The 18,481-nt window shown below is 42.8% G+C and overlaps 1 protein-coding gene across 3 annotated transcripts in view; it reads right to left on the bottom strand.

Annotated features, from left to right (window-relative positions):
* Positions 1–15,600, bottom strand: part of RNF10 (ring finger protein 10) — a 38,012-nt gene extending 22,412 nt beyond the window's left edge. For 2 of the 3 annotated variants that reach the window (XM_012756527.3, XM_075996619.1), the window contains exons 1-2: positions 14,989–15,294; positions 3,970–4,166 (exon numbers count right to left, since the gene is read on the bottom strand). In XM_012756527.3, coding sequence (XP_012611981.1) covers positions 3,970–4,166; positions 14,989–15,145 — 354 coding nt within the window. In that variant the 5' untranslated portion in view covers positions 15,146–15,294. Of the gene's footprint in view, positions 1–3,969; positions 4,167–14,988 lie in introns of all 3 variants that reach the window. The other variant, XM_012756526.3, reaches the window with a different exon arrangement.
* Positions 15,601–18,481: the final 2,881 nt, after the last annotated feature.

Raw genomic sequence — 18,481 nt, 5'->3', positions numbered from 1 at the left:
ATTGGGATATAACCCCACATTCTGTTTATGTAAGTCACCACAGGAAGCCCCAAACTTCCAGGTCATCCCTTATCTCTCATCTCCATACAACTCTGATCTCCCCTAATCAGACAGTCTTTCAACTGCACAGCCCAAACTTAGATCTAAGAGCTTCTGCTAAGTCAACAAAAATCCACATTCTCAACCTTCTACCTTCACCTTGTCCTAGCTGTCCCACTGTCACTCTCTATACCACCACTCATCATCATTCCTCACTATCCTCCTAATATGCTAACTTCTTAGTTCCTTAACCTCCTACTTTTCCAATCGGCTTGCCCCCATCTCAGCCAGAGTCTCACATCTCAGTAGATGTGGCTACTGAGCACTTGAAATGTGGCCTGTGCCATGAGGTAAAATTATATCTTAGATATAATGGGTTAAATATATTACAGTTAACCTCATTTCTTTCTTTTTTACTTTTCTAATGTGGGAACTAGGAAACTTTAATTACACATGTGGCTTGCTTTTCTATTAAGACAGTATTGCTCTATAGTCTAAACCATGCTAGTAACAATCACACATCTTCTACCATCTTAACTTTGAGCATCCTACTGTCTAAGCAGAAATTCTCTTCTTTCTCAGGTTTAGTCTAATTCCAACAATTCTTTACCCACTAGGATCTCCAAATCAGTAATCCAACCTCCCAGATTTGGCTTAGATTCTGTGGTTGATCACCTCTTCTCTATTTGTCTGCTGTATTCACCCAGCAAAACTTTCCCCTGATTAAACTCTTTGCCTACTCCACACCAGCCCGAGAGCAGATAAACAAGGCTAAAACCACAACCCTACCAGTCTCACTACAGTAGACCCTCACGCTGCCTGTAGTACTGCAATCCTATTGTACTTCCACAGTCCATTCTTTCTTTCCCAGACAGCTCCTTCATTCCTCAAGCTTCCAAACCTTCTCCGAGTTCACTTTATATATTTCACTAAGAAAGTAAGAACAATCAGAAAAGAACTCCAACACCTCCTCACCACCACACCATCCTCTTATTACTGGGAATGAGCGGGCAAAGCTCCTATCTAAGCCAAATCCTCCAGTTCTGCACTAGATCAAGAACAAAAGGACAGGCCAAGCACAGTGGCTCACGCCTGTAATCCTAGCACTCTGGGAGGCCGAGGCGGGCAGATTGCTCAAGGTCAGGAGTTCAAAACCAGCCTGAGCAAAAGTGAGACCCGTCTCTACTATAAATAGAAAGAAATTAATTGGCCAACTAATATATATAGAAAAAAGTAGCCGGGCATGGTGGTGCATGACTGTAGTCCCAGCTACTCGGGAGGCTGAGGCAGGAGGATTGCTTGAGCCCAGGAGTTTGAGGTTGCTGTGAGCTAGACTCATGCCATGGCACTCTAGCTTGGGCAACAAAGCAAGACTCTGTCTCAAAAAAAAAAAAAAAAAAAAAAACAAGGACACTGTTCAGTAACTCTTCCCCTTTCCCCTCAATCACTTTTCTCCTCTCACCAGAACCATCCTACTGTCAGAGACATGCTGTAATTTCCCTAATCTTAAAATATCTCTTGACCTCCGGTTCCCCTCAAGCTGCTATCTCACATCTGTGCTCCCCTTTGGAGTAAAGCCACTAGAAAGTACTGTCTACACTTGCTGTTTGTTCTTCTCATCCTCCCATTCTCTCGAGTCTATGCCAACTAGGAATTTGTCTCCACCACTCCAAAGAACTCAAAGGCCAACCACATACCTTCGCATTTTCAAATCTGTCCATTTTCAATCCTATTCACTCAGACTATTATCAGCACTCGACAAAACTGATCACTTTCTCCAACAGTTTTCAGTTCTCATCTTCCTCCCTCAATGACCACTCCTGCTCCGCCTCATTTGCTAGCTCCTTATCCTGGCTTGTGGGCTCAGTTCTTAAACCTAATTCATTTTTGCAACACTCACTCCTTAATGATCTCTCATTTAGTTTCATAACTTTAAGCAACTATATGCTGATAGCTCTCTAGCTTAGGTCTTCTCCTTAAAATCCACATTCACAGTTAACTGCCTATCTCTTAGATATTAATAGGCATCTCAACGCAAATATAACATTTCCAAGCTGAAGTGTTTTATTTCAACCCCCATTCACCCCCCAAAACAAAAACCCTATATTCCTTTTGAAATCTTCCCTGTCCTAGCAAAAGGTACCTGTTGAACTCATGCCAAAAACATTACTCATCCTTTTCTCTACTCAGACTTCACATCTAATAAATCAAAAAACCTTGTTGGCTCTACCTTCAAGTAATACTCCAAATCTAACTGCCTTTCACCACCCCCATCACTATCAAGAATACTGTCATGGCCTCCTAGTCTCCCTACTTCCACTGTTCCCCTTAAGCCTCCAAGTCAGATTAGCTTTTTATTTTTTTTAAAGACAATGTCTGGCTCTGTTGCCTGGGCTAGAGTGAAGGGGCGTCATCAAAGCTCACTACAACCTTAAACTCCTGGGCTCAGGCCGGGTGTGGTGGCTCACACCTGTAATCCTAGCACTCTGGGAGGTCGAGGTGGGTGGATCGCTCAAGGTCAGAAGTTCAAGACCAGCCTAAGCAAGAGAGAGACCCCATCTCTACTAAAAATACAAAGAAATTAGCTAGACAACTAAAAATATATAGAAAAAATTAGCTGGGCATGGTGGCTCATGCCTGTAGTCCCAGCTACTCAGGAGGCTGAGGCAGGAGGATCACTTGAGCCCAGGAGTTTGAGGTTGCTGTGAGCTAGGCTGATGCCATGGCACTCTAATCCGGGCAACAAAGTGACACTGTGTCTCAAAAAAAAAAAAAAGAAGCATGTTGTCTGATCCTCTCACCCCCAGGAGAGGAGAAAGAGGTAGAAGGGTAGATAATCAAAGCAGTCAGTTTTGAGTAGTTGAGGATTAACTAGGTTTGGAACTTAGCTTCCTTTTTTCCCCTGAAGGTTATGAAAATTTCCTTGGAGGAAGAAGACATGATAATCATGGATCATGAGAAATTATGGCAAATTTGGGGTATCTTAATTTGTATAGTCCTTTTATTATCACTCTTGAATTATAGGTACCCTTTGGATATTTAGGTGATAAAATGATGTTAATTAATGACACCAAAAATTTGCTCCTTGCCTATTGTACACCGGATACTATTTAGGAGTTTGGAATACAGTGTTGAACAGAACATGTCTTTGTCCTTCAGAAGCTTATATTCTAGTTTGGAGAGACAGTAAATAAGCCAGTAAATAATAAATCTGATGGTAATTTTAATTGAATTAAAATGTAAACTGAGGGCCGGGCACAGTGGCTCATGCCTGTAATCCTAGCACTCTGGGAGGCTGAGGTGGGCGGATTGCTCGAGGTTAGGAGTTCGAAACCAGCCTGAGTAAGAGCGAGACCCCGTCTCTACTATAAAATAGAAAGAAATTAATTGGCCAACTAATATATAGAGAAAAAATCAGCCAGGCATGGTGGCGAGTGCCTGTAGTCCCAGCTACTCGTAAGGAGGCTAAGGCAGTAGGATTGCTTGAGCCAGGAGTTTGAGGTTGCTGTGAGCTAGGCTGATGCCACGGCACTCACTCTAGCCTGGGCAACAAAGTGAGACTCTGTCTCAAAAAAATAAAAATAAAATGTAAACTGAGGGATGTAAAACAATAGAAACTAGGCATACAGTTTTAGAAAGTGAGTAGCTTTGACTACTGACTAAAGTGAGTAGCTCTTGAGTAGCTGGGACTACAGGCATGCGCCACCATGCCTAATTTTTTCTGTATGTATTTTTAGCTGTCCAGCTAATTTCTTTCTATTTTTTAGTAGAGACGGTGTCTCACTCCTGATCAGGCTGGTCTCAAACTCCTGACCTCGAGCGATCCTCCTGCCTCGGCCTCCCAGAGTGCTAAGATCATCAGCGTGAGCCACCACGCCCGGCCAGATATGATGCTTCATGTTCTACAAATGACATTCTCAAATTCCATACCTCATCTCGTCTTCCACCATTAAAAGAAGAGCTAAAGAGTTTGCTGCTGCCGCCGCCCCTTTGAGGAGGCATCTTATTAAAAGTTTTGCTTTTCTGTGAATTGGAGCGACGGGACTGGTTGCTAAAACTTTCATTTTTGGGGTAGGAAGGTTCACGTTTGCGATTATAACGCTTGGATCCACTTGAGTTCTTTCCATCTGAAAACAAGAAACACAAAAGAATAATGAGTGATACAATAAATATATCTGGCCAATTGCTCTCCACCTCCCAGCAAAATTGTGGTTAAACAGGGGTAAATGGGCCCTCTCACCACCTCTAGGAAACTGAGGTTTGGGTCAGAGCAACAGGGCTTTGAGCAAGAGTGCACATAGTTAGGTGGGTTTTTCTTGAAATGATGAAGCCAAACCCACTGTAGATCAAACCACACAGATTTTCAATTCACAATGTCTCTTTTTCACAGAGCTTAAGCACCAGGCCTTAGCAGATATATTCAAGAGGCATAAAAAGCAAACGATGCTTACATATATTCTAGAAGCCAAATAAAGTGACAGAACAAAAGACACCAAATTCTGAAAGCATATCCGATCAACTTGAGTTCTAGTCTTTTTTTTGGGGGGGGGGGGGGACAGAATCTCACTCTGTTGTCCTGGCTAGAGTACCACAGCATCAGCTTAGCTCACAGCAATCTCAAACTCCTGGGCTCATGCAATCCTCTTGCCTCCCAAGTAGCTGGGACTATAGGCATGCACCACTACACGGCTAATTTTTTCTATTTTTAGTAGAGATGGGGTCTTGCTCTTGCTCAGGCTGGTCTCAATCTCCTGAGTTCCAGTGATCCTCCTGCCTCAGCCTTCTAGACTACTAGGTTGACAGGCGTGAGCCACTGTGCCTGGCTGAGTTCTATTCCCTTTAAAAACTGTCTCCTTGACGCCACGGCACTCACTCTAGCCTGGGCAACAAAGTGAGACTCTGTCTCAAAAAAAAAACCAAAAAAATAAAATAAAATAAAAACTGTCTCCTAGGCCGGGTGCGGTGGCTCACGCCTGTAATCCTAGCACTCTGGGAGGCCGAGGCGGGCGGATTGCTTGAGGTCAGGAGTTCGAAACCAGCCTGAGCAAGAGCGAGACCCCGTCTCTACTATAAATAGAAAGAAATTAATTGGCCAACTAATATATATATATATAAATTAGCCGGGCATGGTGGCACATGCCTGTAGTCCCAGCTACTCGGGGAGGCTGAGGCAGAAGGATTACTTGAGCCCAGGAGTTTGAGGCTGCTGTGAGCGAGGCTGACACCACGGCACTCACTCTAGCCTGGGCAACAAGCGAGACTCTGTCTCAAAAAAAAAACAAAAAAAACTGTCTCCTGCTTTTTTTCTCCAATCATATGACTACATATTCAATTTTGAAAACGTAGAATTTAAAGTTGCCAGTACCCACTGAATACCAACCTATTAATAGTGCTTAATTTCCTTTTATTGTCTACTTTATATACTTGCCACACATCTTATACAAAACAAGCATAGAAGACATGTCTTCTACTTATTACTCCATGAGCATTTTCATGCATGCCTAGTCTTCGGAAACATCATTAATGGCTGCACTATTGCTCACCATACACTTATAGTATTGATTATATATATAATATATATGCATAGAGTCGTATATGATTAATTATGTCAAATTCTTCTTTTTTTTTTTTTTTAGAGACAGAATATCGCTCTGTTGCCTGGGCTAGAGTGCTGTTGCATCAGCCTAGCTCACAGCAACCTCAAACTCCTGGGCTCAAGCAATCCTCCTGCCTCAGCCTCCTGGGTAGCTGGGACTACAGGCACATGCCACAGTGCCTGGCTAACTTTTTCTATTTTTAGTTGTTTTGGCTAATTTTTTTCTATTTATAGTAGAGACAGGGTCTCACTCTTTCTCAGGCTGGTCTTGAACTCCTGAGCTCAAGCAATCCTCCCTCCTTGGTCTCCCAGAGTGCTAGGATTACAGGCATGAGCCACCATGCCCGGCCTATGTAAAATTCTTAAAGTAGAATTAGATCAAGTATGATCATTAAGCCTTTTATATATTCTCAGGTTACTTTCTAGAACCATTACACCAATTTATTTATATTCTAACAGCACTATAATAGACAATGTCAGCTAGGCACAGTGGCTCACACCTGTAATCCCAGCGCTCTGAGAGGCCAAGGCAGGAGGATCACTTGAGCTCAGGAGTTTAACACCAGGCTGATTCCATGCCACTCTAGCCCAGGTGACAGATCAAGACTCTGTCTCCGGCCGGGCGCTGTGGCTCACGCCTGTAATCCTAGCTCTTGGGAGGCCGAGGCGGGCGGATTGCTCAAGGTCAGGAGTTCAAAACCAGCCTGAGCGAGACCCGTCTCTACTATAAATAGAAAGAAATTAATTGGCCAACTGATATATATATAAAAAAAAAAAAAAAATAAGACTCTGTCTCCGCTGCCCCCCCAAAAAAAAGAGTATCTAGTTTACTACACTTGCTAATATTGACTTGAATAAAAGTTATTCAACCGACGAGTCAAAATGATTCTCATTTTAAATTTTAATTTCCCTGATAACTATCAGCAAATACTTTTTCAGCTTGACCATTTGTATTTTATGTAAACAGCCTGCCTGGATTTTTGCCCCACTTTTTTTCTACTGGGGAGCTGACCTGCATGGACCTTTTTTGTCCCAAATTGAAGAACCTTGACCAGACACATTTACACACTAAAGTCTACCAGCTTTAAAAAAAATAAAGCAAATAAAACCTGAGAACAATATACAACTAAAAAACTACAAATAAGGCCGGTCGCGGTGGCTCACGCCTGTAATCCTAGCTCTCTGGGAGGCCGAGGCGGGCGGATTGCTCGAGGTCGGGAGTTCAAAACCAGCCTGAGCAAGAGCGAGACCCCGTCTCTACTATAAATAGAAAGAAACTAATTGGCCAACTAATATATATAGAAAAAAAAAATTAGCCGGGCATGGTGGCGCATGCCTGTAGTCCCAGCTACTTGGGAGGCTGAGACAGAAGGATCGCTTGAGCCCAGGAGTCTGAGGTTGCTGTGAGCTAGGCTGACGCCACGGCACTCACTCTAGCCTAGGCAACAAAGTGAGACTCTGTCTCACAAAAAAAAAAACTACAAATAAGAGAGGATACCCAAATAGTCTTTGCCCCCCCCAAAAAAGATTCATTTATCTTCTCATTCTTTTGCTCACTCCATGCTGTCCTACTGGAATGTGGAAACCTGACCAAGTCAAGTCTGAATACTAATCTAATGGTTTTAAAAATCAAAACTTAGAATGAAAATTAGGAGACTTTTAATGAAGAAATACATTGGGCTTAACCTCAAAAGTGGTTTACAAAGATAAGAGATTCTAGCACAAACCACAAAAACTATAAAGTTGGATCTCCCTCAGATATCATTTTACTCTTTATATTAAAACTATATAATCTATATAATTAATAGAAACATGTCTGGAAAGGAAATATACCAGGCTGTTAATGATCAATTATCATTATGAACAATTATCATTACCTTTACGATATGGAGCTATTCAATCTTCTCCTATTATAGTGTTTCTCAATCCTGCCAGTTCACAGGAATCACCCAAATGAACTTGTAAGGGATTCATATGCTCAGACCTCACCCTCTATGATTCTGACTTAAGTAGACAAAATTATTGTTGTGTATACTTATTACCTAAGTAATTTAAAAAACTCTAAGAACTTACAAGAAATTATTCTAGACACATAAGATCACCAACTCTTTTTACAGCAGATTAAATAAGTTCGAGGTAAAGCAAAGCTTCAGAAAAAAGGAAATGTGAGTTAACAAATCAGAGTCCAAATTTTGAAAGCAATCACCTCACACTCATAGTTTATCAACCTCATTGGATAAATGTGAGGTGTCATCCTCCCCACACCTGACCAATTACAACCTGGGAGTCAAGCTAATAGTCATGTGAAGTGGCAGCAGTGTAAACAGAACAGATAGTCACAGAAACATGGCCAGGCTAGGTACACTAGCAGTTACCCTTAAAACCCAGTCAGGGACAGTGGCCAGAGTTTATTCTGAAGTCAGGACTTAAGAACTAGACTCTTACCTACTACTTCAGTTAGCAACAGTTAATGTCAAACAGAAGCTTCAGATCTCATATAAATTTTGCCTTGCCCTCCACGGTAGTAGTTTATAAGATTTTAAGTAAATGGACAATTCAGGGAATACAGAACCCCAGCTACCTCTTTACCAATGAAAGCCACCTCAGCCACATTTTCCTGCGTAGCTCTGACTTCCTTACCCCATTCCCTATCACCTCATGAGAACGTATGAGTTCTTAAGAGGATAGGCATATAAAGAAAACAGGCCGGGCACGGTGGCTCACACCTGTAATCCTAGCACTCTGGGAGGCCAAGGCGGGCGGATTGCTCGAGGTCAGGAGTTCGAAAGCAGCCTGAGCAAGAGCAAGACCCCGTCTCTACTATAAATAGAAAGAAATTAATTGGCCAACTAATTTATATATATAAAAAATTAGCTGGGCATGGTGGCGCATGCCTGTAATCCCAGCTACTTGGGAGGCTGAGGCAGAAGGACTGCTTGAGCACAGGAGTTTGAGGTTGCTCTGAGCTAGGCTGATGCCATGGCACTCACTCTAGCCTGGGCAACAAAGTGAGACTCTGTCTCAAAAAAAAAAAAGAAAGAAAAAAGAAAACACACATTCTCCAAACCTCATTACCTGAGACTGTCTCAGATGATCCCGGGACCCTAACTGCTTGACCCTAACTGTTGCTTTCAAGACAGGCTCCTCATGGTTTGCACAGATTTAGGTAAAGCCAGATTCTACACTGCAAGGGCTTAAGAAAGTAAACTGACCCTCAGAGAAAAAGAGCTGTCTTCATTTCTTCACTTATTACCACACCGCCAAGGAAATAGTTTCATAATGCTTACAGAACTGCTCTCTGACGGACAATGAATGCTCACTTCTAAAACTGATTACATGGCTGGGCGCAGTGGCTCACGCCTATAATCCGAGCACTCTGGGAGGCCGAGGCAGGTGGATTGCTCGAGGTCATAAGTTCAAAACCAGCCTGAGCAAGAGACCCCGTCTCTACTATAAATAGAAAGAAATTAATTGATCAACTAATATATATAGAAAAAATTAGCCGGGCATGGTGGCGCATGCCTGTAGATCCAGCTACTCGGGAGGCTAAGGCAGCAGGATTGCTTGAGCCCAGGAGTTTGAGGCTGCTGTGAGCTAGGCTGATGCCACGGCACTCACTCTAGCCTGGGCAACAAAGCGAGACTCTGTCTCAATAAATAAAATAAAATAAAACAAAACAAAATAAATAAAATAAAAAATAAAATAAATAAAATAAATAAAAAATAAAATAAAAATAAATAAATAAAATAAAATAATATAAAATAAAACAAAACTGATTATAGGCCAAGCACAGTGGAGCTAACACCTGTAATCCTAGCACTCTGGGAATGCTGAGGCAGGAAGATCACTGGAGGTCAGGAGTTCAAGACCAGACTGAGTAAGAGCAAGATCCCATCTCTACAAAATAGAAAAAAATCAGCTGTGTATGGTGTTGCACACCTACAGTACCAGCTACTTGGGAGGCTGAGGCAGGATGTTCACTTGAGCCCAGGAGTTTGAGGCTGCAGTGCGACCCCAGGCATCAGAACCAGACTCTCAAACAAACAGATTACAACTAATCAGGTAATGAATCACGATGTAACTGCTAAAAATCAACTCCCTCCTCTTGCCTTCCACTTACCAAAGTGTATGAGGTCAGATATCTCAAGTGAGAAACTGGCTCTTATCTCTAGACCCAGGCAACAGGAAGCCAAAGATTGAAGGGACTCTCAGGCCTGGGACACAGAGATAAAAGTCAGAGTACTATTTGTGAGATGTTTTGTGGACAACTTGCCAGGATAGATACATGTGAATAACTCAGGGATAGAATTCTTCCTCCTTTCTCTGGTAGAAACAGTGAGATGTGTCACCTTAGATTTTGAAAAACAGACAAAAAGTCTAGCTCCTCGGAGAAACATTTTATGGTGAAGTTTTTTTTGTTTGTTTGTTTGTTTTTGAGACAACATTTTATGGTGAAGTTTTTTTTGTTTGTTTGTTTTTGAGACAGAGTCTCACTTTGTTGTCCAGGCTAGAGTGAGTGCCGTGGCGTCAGCCTAGCTCACAGCAACCTCAAACTCCTGGGCTCAAGCGATCCTACTGCCTCAGCCTCCCAAGTAGCTGGGACTACAGGCATGTGCCACCATGCCCGGCTAATTTTTTACATATATATATCAGTTGGCCAATTAATTTCTTTCTATTTATAGTAGAGGTCTTGCTCTTGCTCAGGCTGTTTTCGAACTCCTGACCTCAAGCAATCCGCCCGCCTCGGCCTCCCAGAGAGCTAGGATTACAGATGTGAGCCACCGCGCCCAGCCCTATGGTGAAGTTTTAAATCTCAGAGTTTTTGATCCTGGCTGCACCTCAGAATCACTTGCACAAACTTTTAAAAATATGGATGCCCAGGACCCAAGGGTTCAATCTACACTTAAAGAATCAGAAAGAACTGCTAGGAAAGGGCCCCCACATCCCCATTTTTAAAAAGGTCCTCAAAAGATCCTAAAGCACAGCAAGAGCTGAGAACAACTGCCAAGAACTGCTGTCAAGACACATTCCAAAATGGATAAGACCATTAGTTAAATGGCTCAAATCCAGAACTCAGGATCCCAGAGTTAACAAAGAGACTTAAAAACTTAATCCAGTTTCGCCAGTTGTTCCACATTTCCCTAACAGAAAGGTCTCTACCAAGTAACAGCAGGCCTATCTCAGTCAGCCCCTTCCTCCTTTACCAACTAACGGCCGTAAATTTTTCACAGTTACATTATTTGGCATCATCAACATTTCTAACTCTAGTTCTGACAGATGGCACAGCCTAGAGATCAGAATACCAGCCAGGAAGTTTCTGCTGCTGATTCATGCTGTAATCACAAGCAAGTTGCTTACCCATCGTCCAGAGGGGTTAACAAGCACCTCTGGAGGGGCAACATATGGCCTTACTACTGACAACAGACTGAATCCAGCTGAAATCAGCAATTCTGAATGAAAGGGAGAATAGAGGTGGTATCAAGAATGATGCATATGCCAGTAAGTTACCTGCCGGCCAAGTGAATTTATTATACAAAGTGTAATTATAAATACTGCCTAGGACTTCATAAAAATTTACATGGACAAATCACTAACGCGTCTAAGCCTGTTTTCTTGTCTGTAAAACAGGGCTCATATTCTATCATCCTTCCTCACAGATCATGAGGATTAAGAAAGCTATATAAAATGCCTACCACAGCGGCTGGCACACCATTGCTATGATTTGAAAGCCTTTTATTAAAAAATCCAAATCATTCTTGTCAAGAGCACCCACTAGACTTCCAAAAAAGTCACATAGACCAAGGACTCCAAAATTCTTTTAACTTTTCGAAGTGCTTTTACTGAAGGCTCCAAATCACTTCAATTTTCAAAGCCACTAAAACCTCCAGGTCCATTTACATGGACAGTCATTCTTCAAGGCAGATTATCATTAGTAACCTGGCTTCTGGTACCGGAATAACAGGAAGTGTCAGGACAGTGCTTGATACCACCAACCTCAAAATAACTGCTTCATAATACCTGACCTTCCCTTAACCTCCATGGCCAGTACCATCCGCCCAGGAGGATGGGGCAAGAGCCTGGCTTCTGGCCAAGGTCCATCGTTTGCCCATAACAAACCAGCCTTCTTTCTTGGGTCTTTTTACTTTCTTTGCTCTTTCTAAATAAATGGCTTTCCCCACTTCCTAACCCACCTCTCCCCCCTGGGATGTATTCATGGCATATTCACCTTTGAACTTTCTGAGAACTGCATCTTACCCCAGCTGGAATGAAGCTGTGGAATACAACCAAGAAAAAGAATGTAAATGCCTGAAGCAATTAGCCAAGGCACAGAAACTGTGGTATGCTACTCTGGCCAGAAAGATCAAGAAAAGCCCAGTAGCCAAATTCACCTATTTCCAGTGTAAGAATGAAAGGCAAACTTAAGGCAGCCACAGGAACAAAGTCTCAAGTGTATAAATTATGCAGCTAGGAACAAATACCCATTTATGACACTGTTTAGAGAATAGAAACCAGAGGAGTTTTTTCTGACATGAGGTAGCAAATGGAGAAAAAAGGACTTAAATATTGAAAAACTTTTTTCCTAGACAAAAGATAAACTATGTCTTTTCACCTCACCCTTCCTCTGAAATTCAAGCGGTCCTTTCAACAATTTCCAGCAGAATCAAGTACAAGTGTTGAGTCAGCTTTTGAAATACTGCAGAAACCTCTTTATAGAAATATGCAGAACCTGAATCTACCCTTTTGTTACAGTAACCATCTATCTCATCTTGAAGTCACTGTATCAAAGTTCCTGAACATCTGTCCTAGCAGCACTGGTCTTAGCTGTAACCTTAGAGTAGTAAACACCACATTTCAGTTCAACTTTAAAAATTAGCCAATAACCAGAGTTTCCTAATCTTTTCATTCTCACCTACTCTGCCTTTTAATTTGTTCCTAAATGCAAGTAGTTCCTAAATGCAAGCAGTGCATTAGAGTTGACAAAGATGTAAGTATCTAGCTATAAGCCCCTCCTTCCTTGCTAAGGCAGTATACTTACTTAGCAGAAGCCAGACAAGTGGGCACTGGGAAGGGCAAACATGGTCAAGCTTTTTAACAAACATATTAAACAAAAAATAATGCTACCTGAGGGCACACTTGTGTATTCATAAAACCTAACAAAAGATCTTTTACATAAGTTCTTATTTCCTACCTTAGAAGTTTTCAATTACAAAAGTAAACAAGTGTTTCAAGCATTCAGAATGAACCCAACAATTAAAATTTACTCTATGCCAGTCTGTCTGGTATGTTAACAATGACAAATATTTGCTTTGGTCAAACTACAACAGAATTCTGTATCATCCAATTGGGTACTCAGAATTACTTCTATTAATCAACATCTATTAATCAATCTATCAATCATATTCAAAGTCAAAGACATAGGAGTAAAATGCCTTAAATACTTCGGATATTTGTTTTGTTTGGGTTGTCACAAGCTTTCACCTACTGCTAAGGAATAAACTTAAGGCATTTATTGCAGCTAACTCATGAGTTATATTAGTGGCTTAAAGAGGAGCCCCAGAAAAATTGGAGTTGGAGAATCAAATGCTGTACATCTGGGAATAGAGTACAAGCAAAAGTAAACTTACTCATCAACTGAGAATTATTCAGACTGCTCTAAACTAGTTCCAATACTGGCCAACAGGACTGGTTATCTTATCTTTAGAGGGATCTATGAGAAAGCTACACATATGGAAAACCCCAAAATTAGTCTACATACTACTTCTGACATAGTCTCAGAGCCCACACTACAACTGGTCTCCACCCGAGTTCCATAAGTAATCTCCCTAAGTCCTCAACATACCAAGTAAGCAAGTCTGTCTTATCCACCAGATAAACTCTGAACAAGTCAGTAAGCCTTACAGCTGTTTTTGTTTCGTTTAAGTCAGCCTTACAATTGTTTAATCTTGAAAAGTTTTAAACAACTGGACCTCCACATTTAGGGACTCCAAATATTTCCCTCTCTGCCATGCTCCCCTACTTTCACTGAAAACACCTTCCCATTACTGCTAACATAATTGAAATGCAAAAAGAGCAGAGATTTATATGCAGACTTAAGAACTCTGGACTCTAGACTCCACCAACACCTAACATCCTACCTTCTCAACTGTTCCTCTGTACACATGAACAATTCCACCTCGATAGACAGGTGGTAGATAGACTGGAATAGTGGTAACAGAAAGAAAAGCTCCACCCAGTACTTGGAGCGTAGTAAGGACTCAACTAATGGTAGCTATCACCATTATGTTCATAATTTGATATTAAGAGACATGATTACAGAAAATGACATAATCTTCCCTGTTGAAGGACAATAGTGTAGCTTAACACACAAAAATAGGCACTATGTGGTTTAAGCACATAATAGATGTCAAGTACTTAGTTCTTAGGCTGGAGTGCAGTGCTGTCATTGTGGCTCACTGCAACTCCACACTCCTAGGCTCAAGTGATCCTCCCACCTCAGTCTCCCCAGTAGCTGGGACTACAGGCACATAACTCCATTCCCGGCTATTTTTTCTACTTTTTGTAGAGATAGGATCTCGCTCTTGCTCAGGCTGGTCTCGATCTCCTGAGCTCAAGCAATCCTTCTGCCTTGGCCTCCCAGAGCGCTAGGGTTACAGGTGTGAGGCACCCCGCCCGGACCCATTTCTTTTTATTAAGTTTATTTAATTCTATTACCTCCACCTTTACAGGTAAAGAAACTCTGGACACTCACTCAAGGTCTGACAAACTGTGGGGCCCAAAAAGACTGACTCCATTGCTTAAATTCTTAGCCACTACACCACACTGAACAAAGTCATTCAAGGATGAGTCCTCTTCAACAGTGGAACTGATCTGGGGCCCGGTTATTAAATCTGAGATTTGAGTTTGAAAAGTCCCTGGGCCCCACCCCCAATGTTTACACCTGAACACTATCCAGTGCTAATTCAACATTAAAGGGCAAAACAACTTAGTGGTTTTAGGAGCGTGGACTGATGAGTCAGACAAACTAGGTGAGCAGACAAACCTGCTGTGAGGCACATACTAGCTGGGTGACCTTACCCTTTCTGAACCTAACTTTCCTCACCTGCAAAATGGGGATGTGAACAGCATTTATTTCTCGGAGCTCTTTTTAATATTAATATACATGACCCGCGTAAACCACGCATTACAGTGCTCATTAACTTAATTGTAAATAATAAGAGCCATGGAAAAGGAGGTAGGAACTATAGTAGAGAGCGTAGCTTGTCCTTGGGTAACCCAGCAGACTACAGAGCAAGGACACTCCCTAGCCGAAGGGGCAGTCGCCCCCAGCCCACTGCCGCGGGCCCGCCCCTTACCGCTCTTGGGTTTAGACTCGCCGGCGGGGCCCGCCGAGGCGGAGCGGGGCGGCTGTTGCCCTTTGCTGCTGCCCGAAGAGGCGGAGGAGCTGCTGGAGCCGCTGTTCTTGTCCATTTCGGAGGCGGTGGCGGCGGCGCTGGGGGAGCTCTGCGGCATCAACGGGGGCCTCAGCGGCGACGGCGGTCGGAGCGGAGCGGGCGCGGCGGGGACCCAGGCTCATGGCGTTCGGGGCCTGCGGGGGTCGGCGGCGGCAGCGGTTCTCGGCCTTCATGGCGACATTTTTCCTTGTTTCCTTCCTTGGCTTCTCAAACTGGGAGGAGAAGCGGCAGGCGGGGCTGTCGAGCCCGGCGGCGGCGGTGACTGAGAAGGAGGAGGAGGCCGGAGCTCGGGAGTCCGGGCCGGGCCTGGCGGGGCGGAGGCTGCGGGGGAAGGGGAAGCGAGGGAGGGTGCGCAAGCCCCGCCGGCCGGCCGGACACGCTCTCCCGCCGCGGGGCAAGGGAGAGGGCTGGCTGTCTTGGTGTCGGGGACAGGTGTCTCCGACACAGCGACCGACACTCGCCTCTGGGCCGAGGCCGAGCTGCTCCGGGAATGGCGACGAGTCGCCAAACAGCATCTCGAAGAACCCGGATGGAGTTATATATAGTAGGGAGACGGGAGTGAGGCACTCTGGGAAATGTAGTTTTTGTTTACATCCGGGTCTACTGGGTTTTATTCTCCACTGTCTTCCCTCAGACTCTGTTCCCCCCTCGCCCGTAAGGGCACTCGAGATAATGGGACTTGTAGTTCTCGCCAAGGCCAGGTTTTTGACTTAGTACACTTAAATATAATTTAGCCAAGCATTGAAATACCTGTGGAACTCCTTTATAGATTTGTTGTTTGATTTGTGGTTCTTATTCTAACATTAATATTTACTGATTTATGGCCGTTATTCTATCTCATGTTAGCAATAATAATAGCGTTAATAATGACAATGCCTTACATTTAATATCACTTACTCATACTTCATTTCTTTATTTTATTTATTTATTTAATTTTAGAAACTGGGTTGTTGCCCGAAAGTGCAATGTCTATTCACAGGCTGGCTCATGATGTACTACAGGCTTGAACTCTTGGGCTGAAGCAATCCTCCCACCTCATCCTCCGGCGTAGCTGGGACTACATGCATCTGCCACATCGCCTGCCTCACATTATTTCATTTCGTTGTTAAATGATTTACATAAATTGTTTCATTGCAAATAGTAGTTACCATTGAGTGCAGTGCTGTGTCAAAAAACAAAAATTACAACAAATTTACTATAAAGATCTTCATTGGCTTTTACTTTTTGTTTGTTTGTTTTAAGACAGAGTCTGGCTCTGCTGCCCAGGCTAGAGTGCAGAGGAATCAGCCTAGTTCACAGTAACCTCAAACTCCTGGGCGCAGGCGATCCTCCTGCCTCAGCCTCCCAAGTAGCTGGGACTACAGGCATGCACCACCATGCCTGGCTAATTTTTTCTATATATTTTTAGTTGGCCAATTAATTTCTTTCTATTTTTAGTAGAGACGGGTTCTCACTCTTGCTCAAGCTGATCTAGAACTCCTGACCTCTAGGGATCCTCCTGCCTCGTTCGCCCAGAGTGCTAGGATTACAGGCGTGAGCCACGGCGCCTGGCCAGCTTTTACTTTTTAATGGTATTGAGTGTTCTGATGAGCTGAGCAGAGAAACTTGGTTTTATAGACAGAAAAGAGCTTATGAAAGCAAAAAAAAAAAAAAAAGTAGTCATTTCAAAGTTACTTTTCTCGTAAAGGTTGAACAGAAGGGACATCTTATCATGTTGGCCAAAACTGGCCTGTTTGGGGATTTTGCTATCATATCTCTCCCAATTTCTCTGAAGTTTGGATAAACAACTTAGTTTCAGCTTGGTTGGGTGGAATGTAACCATGAGTAACTCCATCTTGCTTTGGTTTCTTGGGCCCTAGCGCAGGAGCTTAGTTCAAACCAATGGCCTCCTATAAATTTTATTTAACAGCTGTTAACATGGATTATCACATTTGATCTTCATAATAACTAAATTTTAAACTGGGTATGGTGGCATGGACCTGTAGTCCCAGCTACTCTGGGGAGACTGATAAGGGAGGATCACTTGAGGCCAGGAGTTTGAATCCAGTCTGGGCAACATAGCAAACCCCTATCTCTAAATTAATTAATTAATTTTAAAGAAATTAATTAATTTTAAATATAAGAAAACGTTCTCAAAAAGTTTAGATAATTTACCCATGTTCACATAGCTAATAAATGATGTTCTCAACTACCTATGAGATAAGCAGTTCCCTGTTTTACAGATACAAACACTGAGACTTAGAAAAATCACATATGTGATTTACAGATATAGACACTGAGACTTTGGAAATCACATAATATCCATCTGTATTTGAGGAAATTACAAATGATTCCCTTCTAACCATAATACTTTTAGAATGAAAGGATCACATGCACACACTGTTAAAGAGATGAACAAATAATGCTTCTCAATTAGATTAACTTTAGTTAGAAACCTATTATGTGCCAGGCACTATGCCAAGTACAGTAAGATTGAGGCCTTTAACATACTCATAGTGTCCTTAGTTATAAAGTTAAGCAAATAAGAAACCACAATGCAAGGCTGGGTGTGGTAGCTCTCACCTATAATCCTAGCACTCTGGGAGGCCAAGGCAGGCGGATTGCTCGAGGTCAGGAGTTAAAAACCAGCCTAAGCAAGAGTGAGACCCCAATCTCTACTAAAAATAGAAAGAAATTATTTGACCAACTAAAAATATATATACAAAAAAAAAATTAGCCAGGCATGGTGGCTCATGCCTGTAGTCCCAGCTACTCGGGAGGCTGAGGCAGTAGGATCGCTTGAGCCCAGGAGATTGAGGTTGCTGTGAGCTAGTCTGACGCCAAGGCACTTTAGCCTGGGCAACAAAGTGAGACTCTGTCTCAAAAAAAAAAAAAAAAAAAAAAAAACAAGCCGGGCGCGGTGGCTCACGTCTGTAATCCTAGCACTCTGAGAGGCTGAGGCGGGCTGATTGTTCGAGGTCAGGAGTTCGAAACCAGCCTGAGCAAGAGCAAGACCCCGTCTCTACTATAAAGAGAAAGAAATTAATTGGCCAACTAATATATATATAAAAAAAAAAAATTAGCCGGGCATGGTGGCACATGCCTGTAGTCCCAGCTACTCGGGAGGCTGAGGCAGAAGGATTGCTTGAGCCCAGGAGTTTGAGGTTGCTGTGAGCTAGGCTGACGCCACGGCACTCAATCTAGCCTGGTCAACAAGCGAGACTCTGTCTCAAAAAAAAAAAAAAAAAAACACAATGCAAGAGTGTGATAAAGGTTACAATACAGTAAACTACAAAATCCTGACCAAAGCAAAAGACTTCAAGAGAGGAGTATAAACAGTTGAGGGGGTTAAGGACTTGCCACAGTTGCTGTCACTTGAGCTGCACCTAGACTGATGAGTGGAATTTTAGCAGTC

Source organism: Microcebus murinus, chromosome 22 (assembly GCF_040939455.1).
Source record: "Microcebus murinus isolate Inina chromosome 22, M.murinus_Inina_mat1.0, whole genome shotgun sequence".
Taxonomy (NCBI): domain Eukaryota; kingdom Metazoa; phylum Chordata; class Mammalia; order Primates; family Cheirogaleidae; genus Microcebus; species Microcebus murinus.
This window is presented reverse-complemented; position numbering and strand designations above follow the sequence as displayed.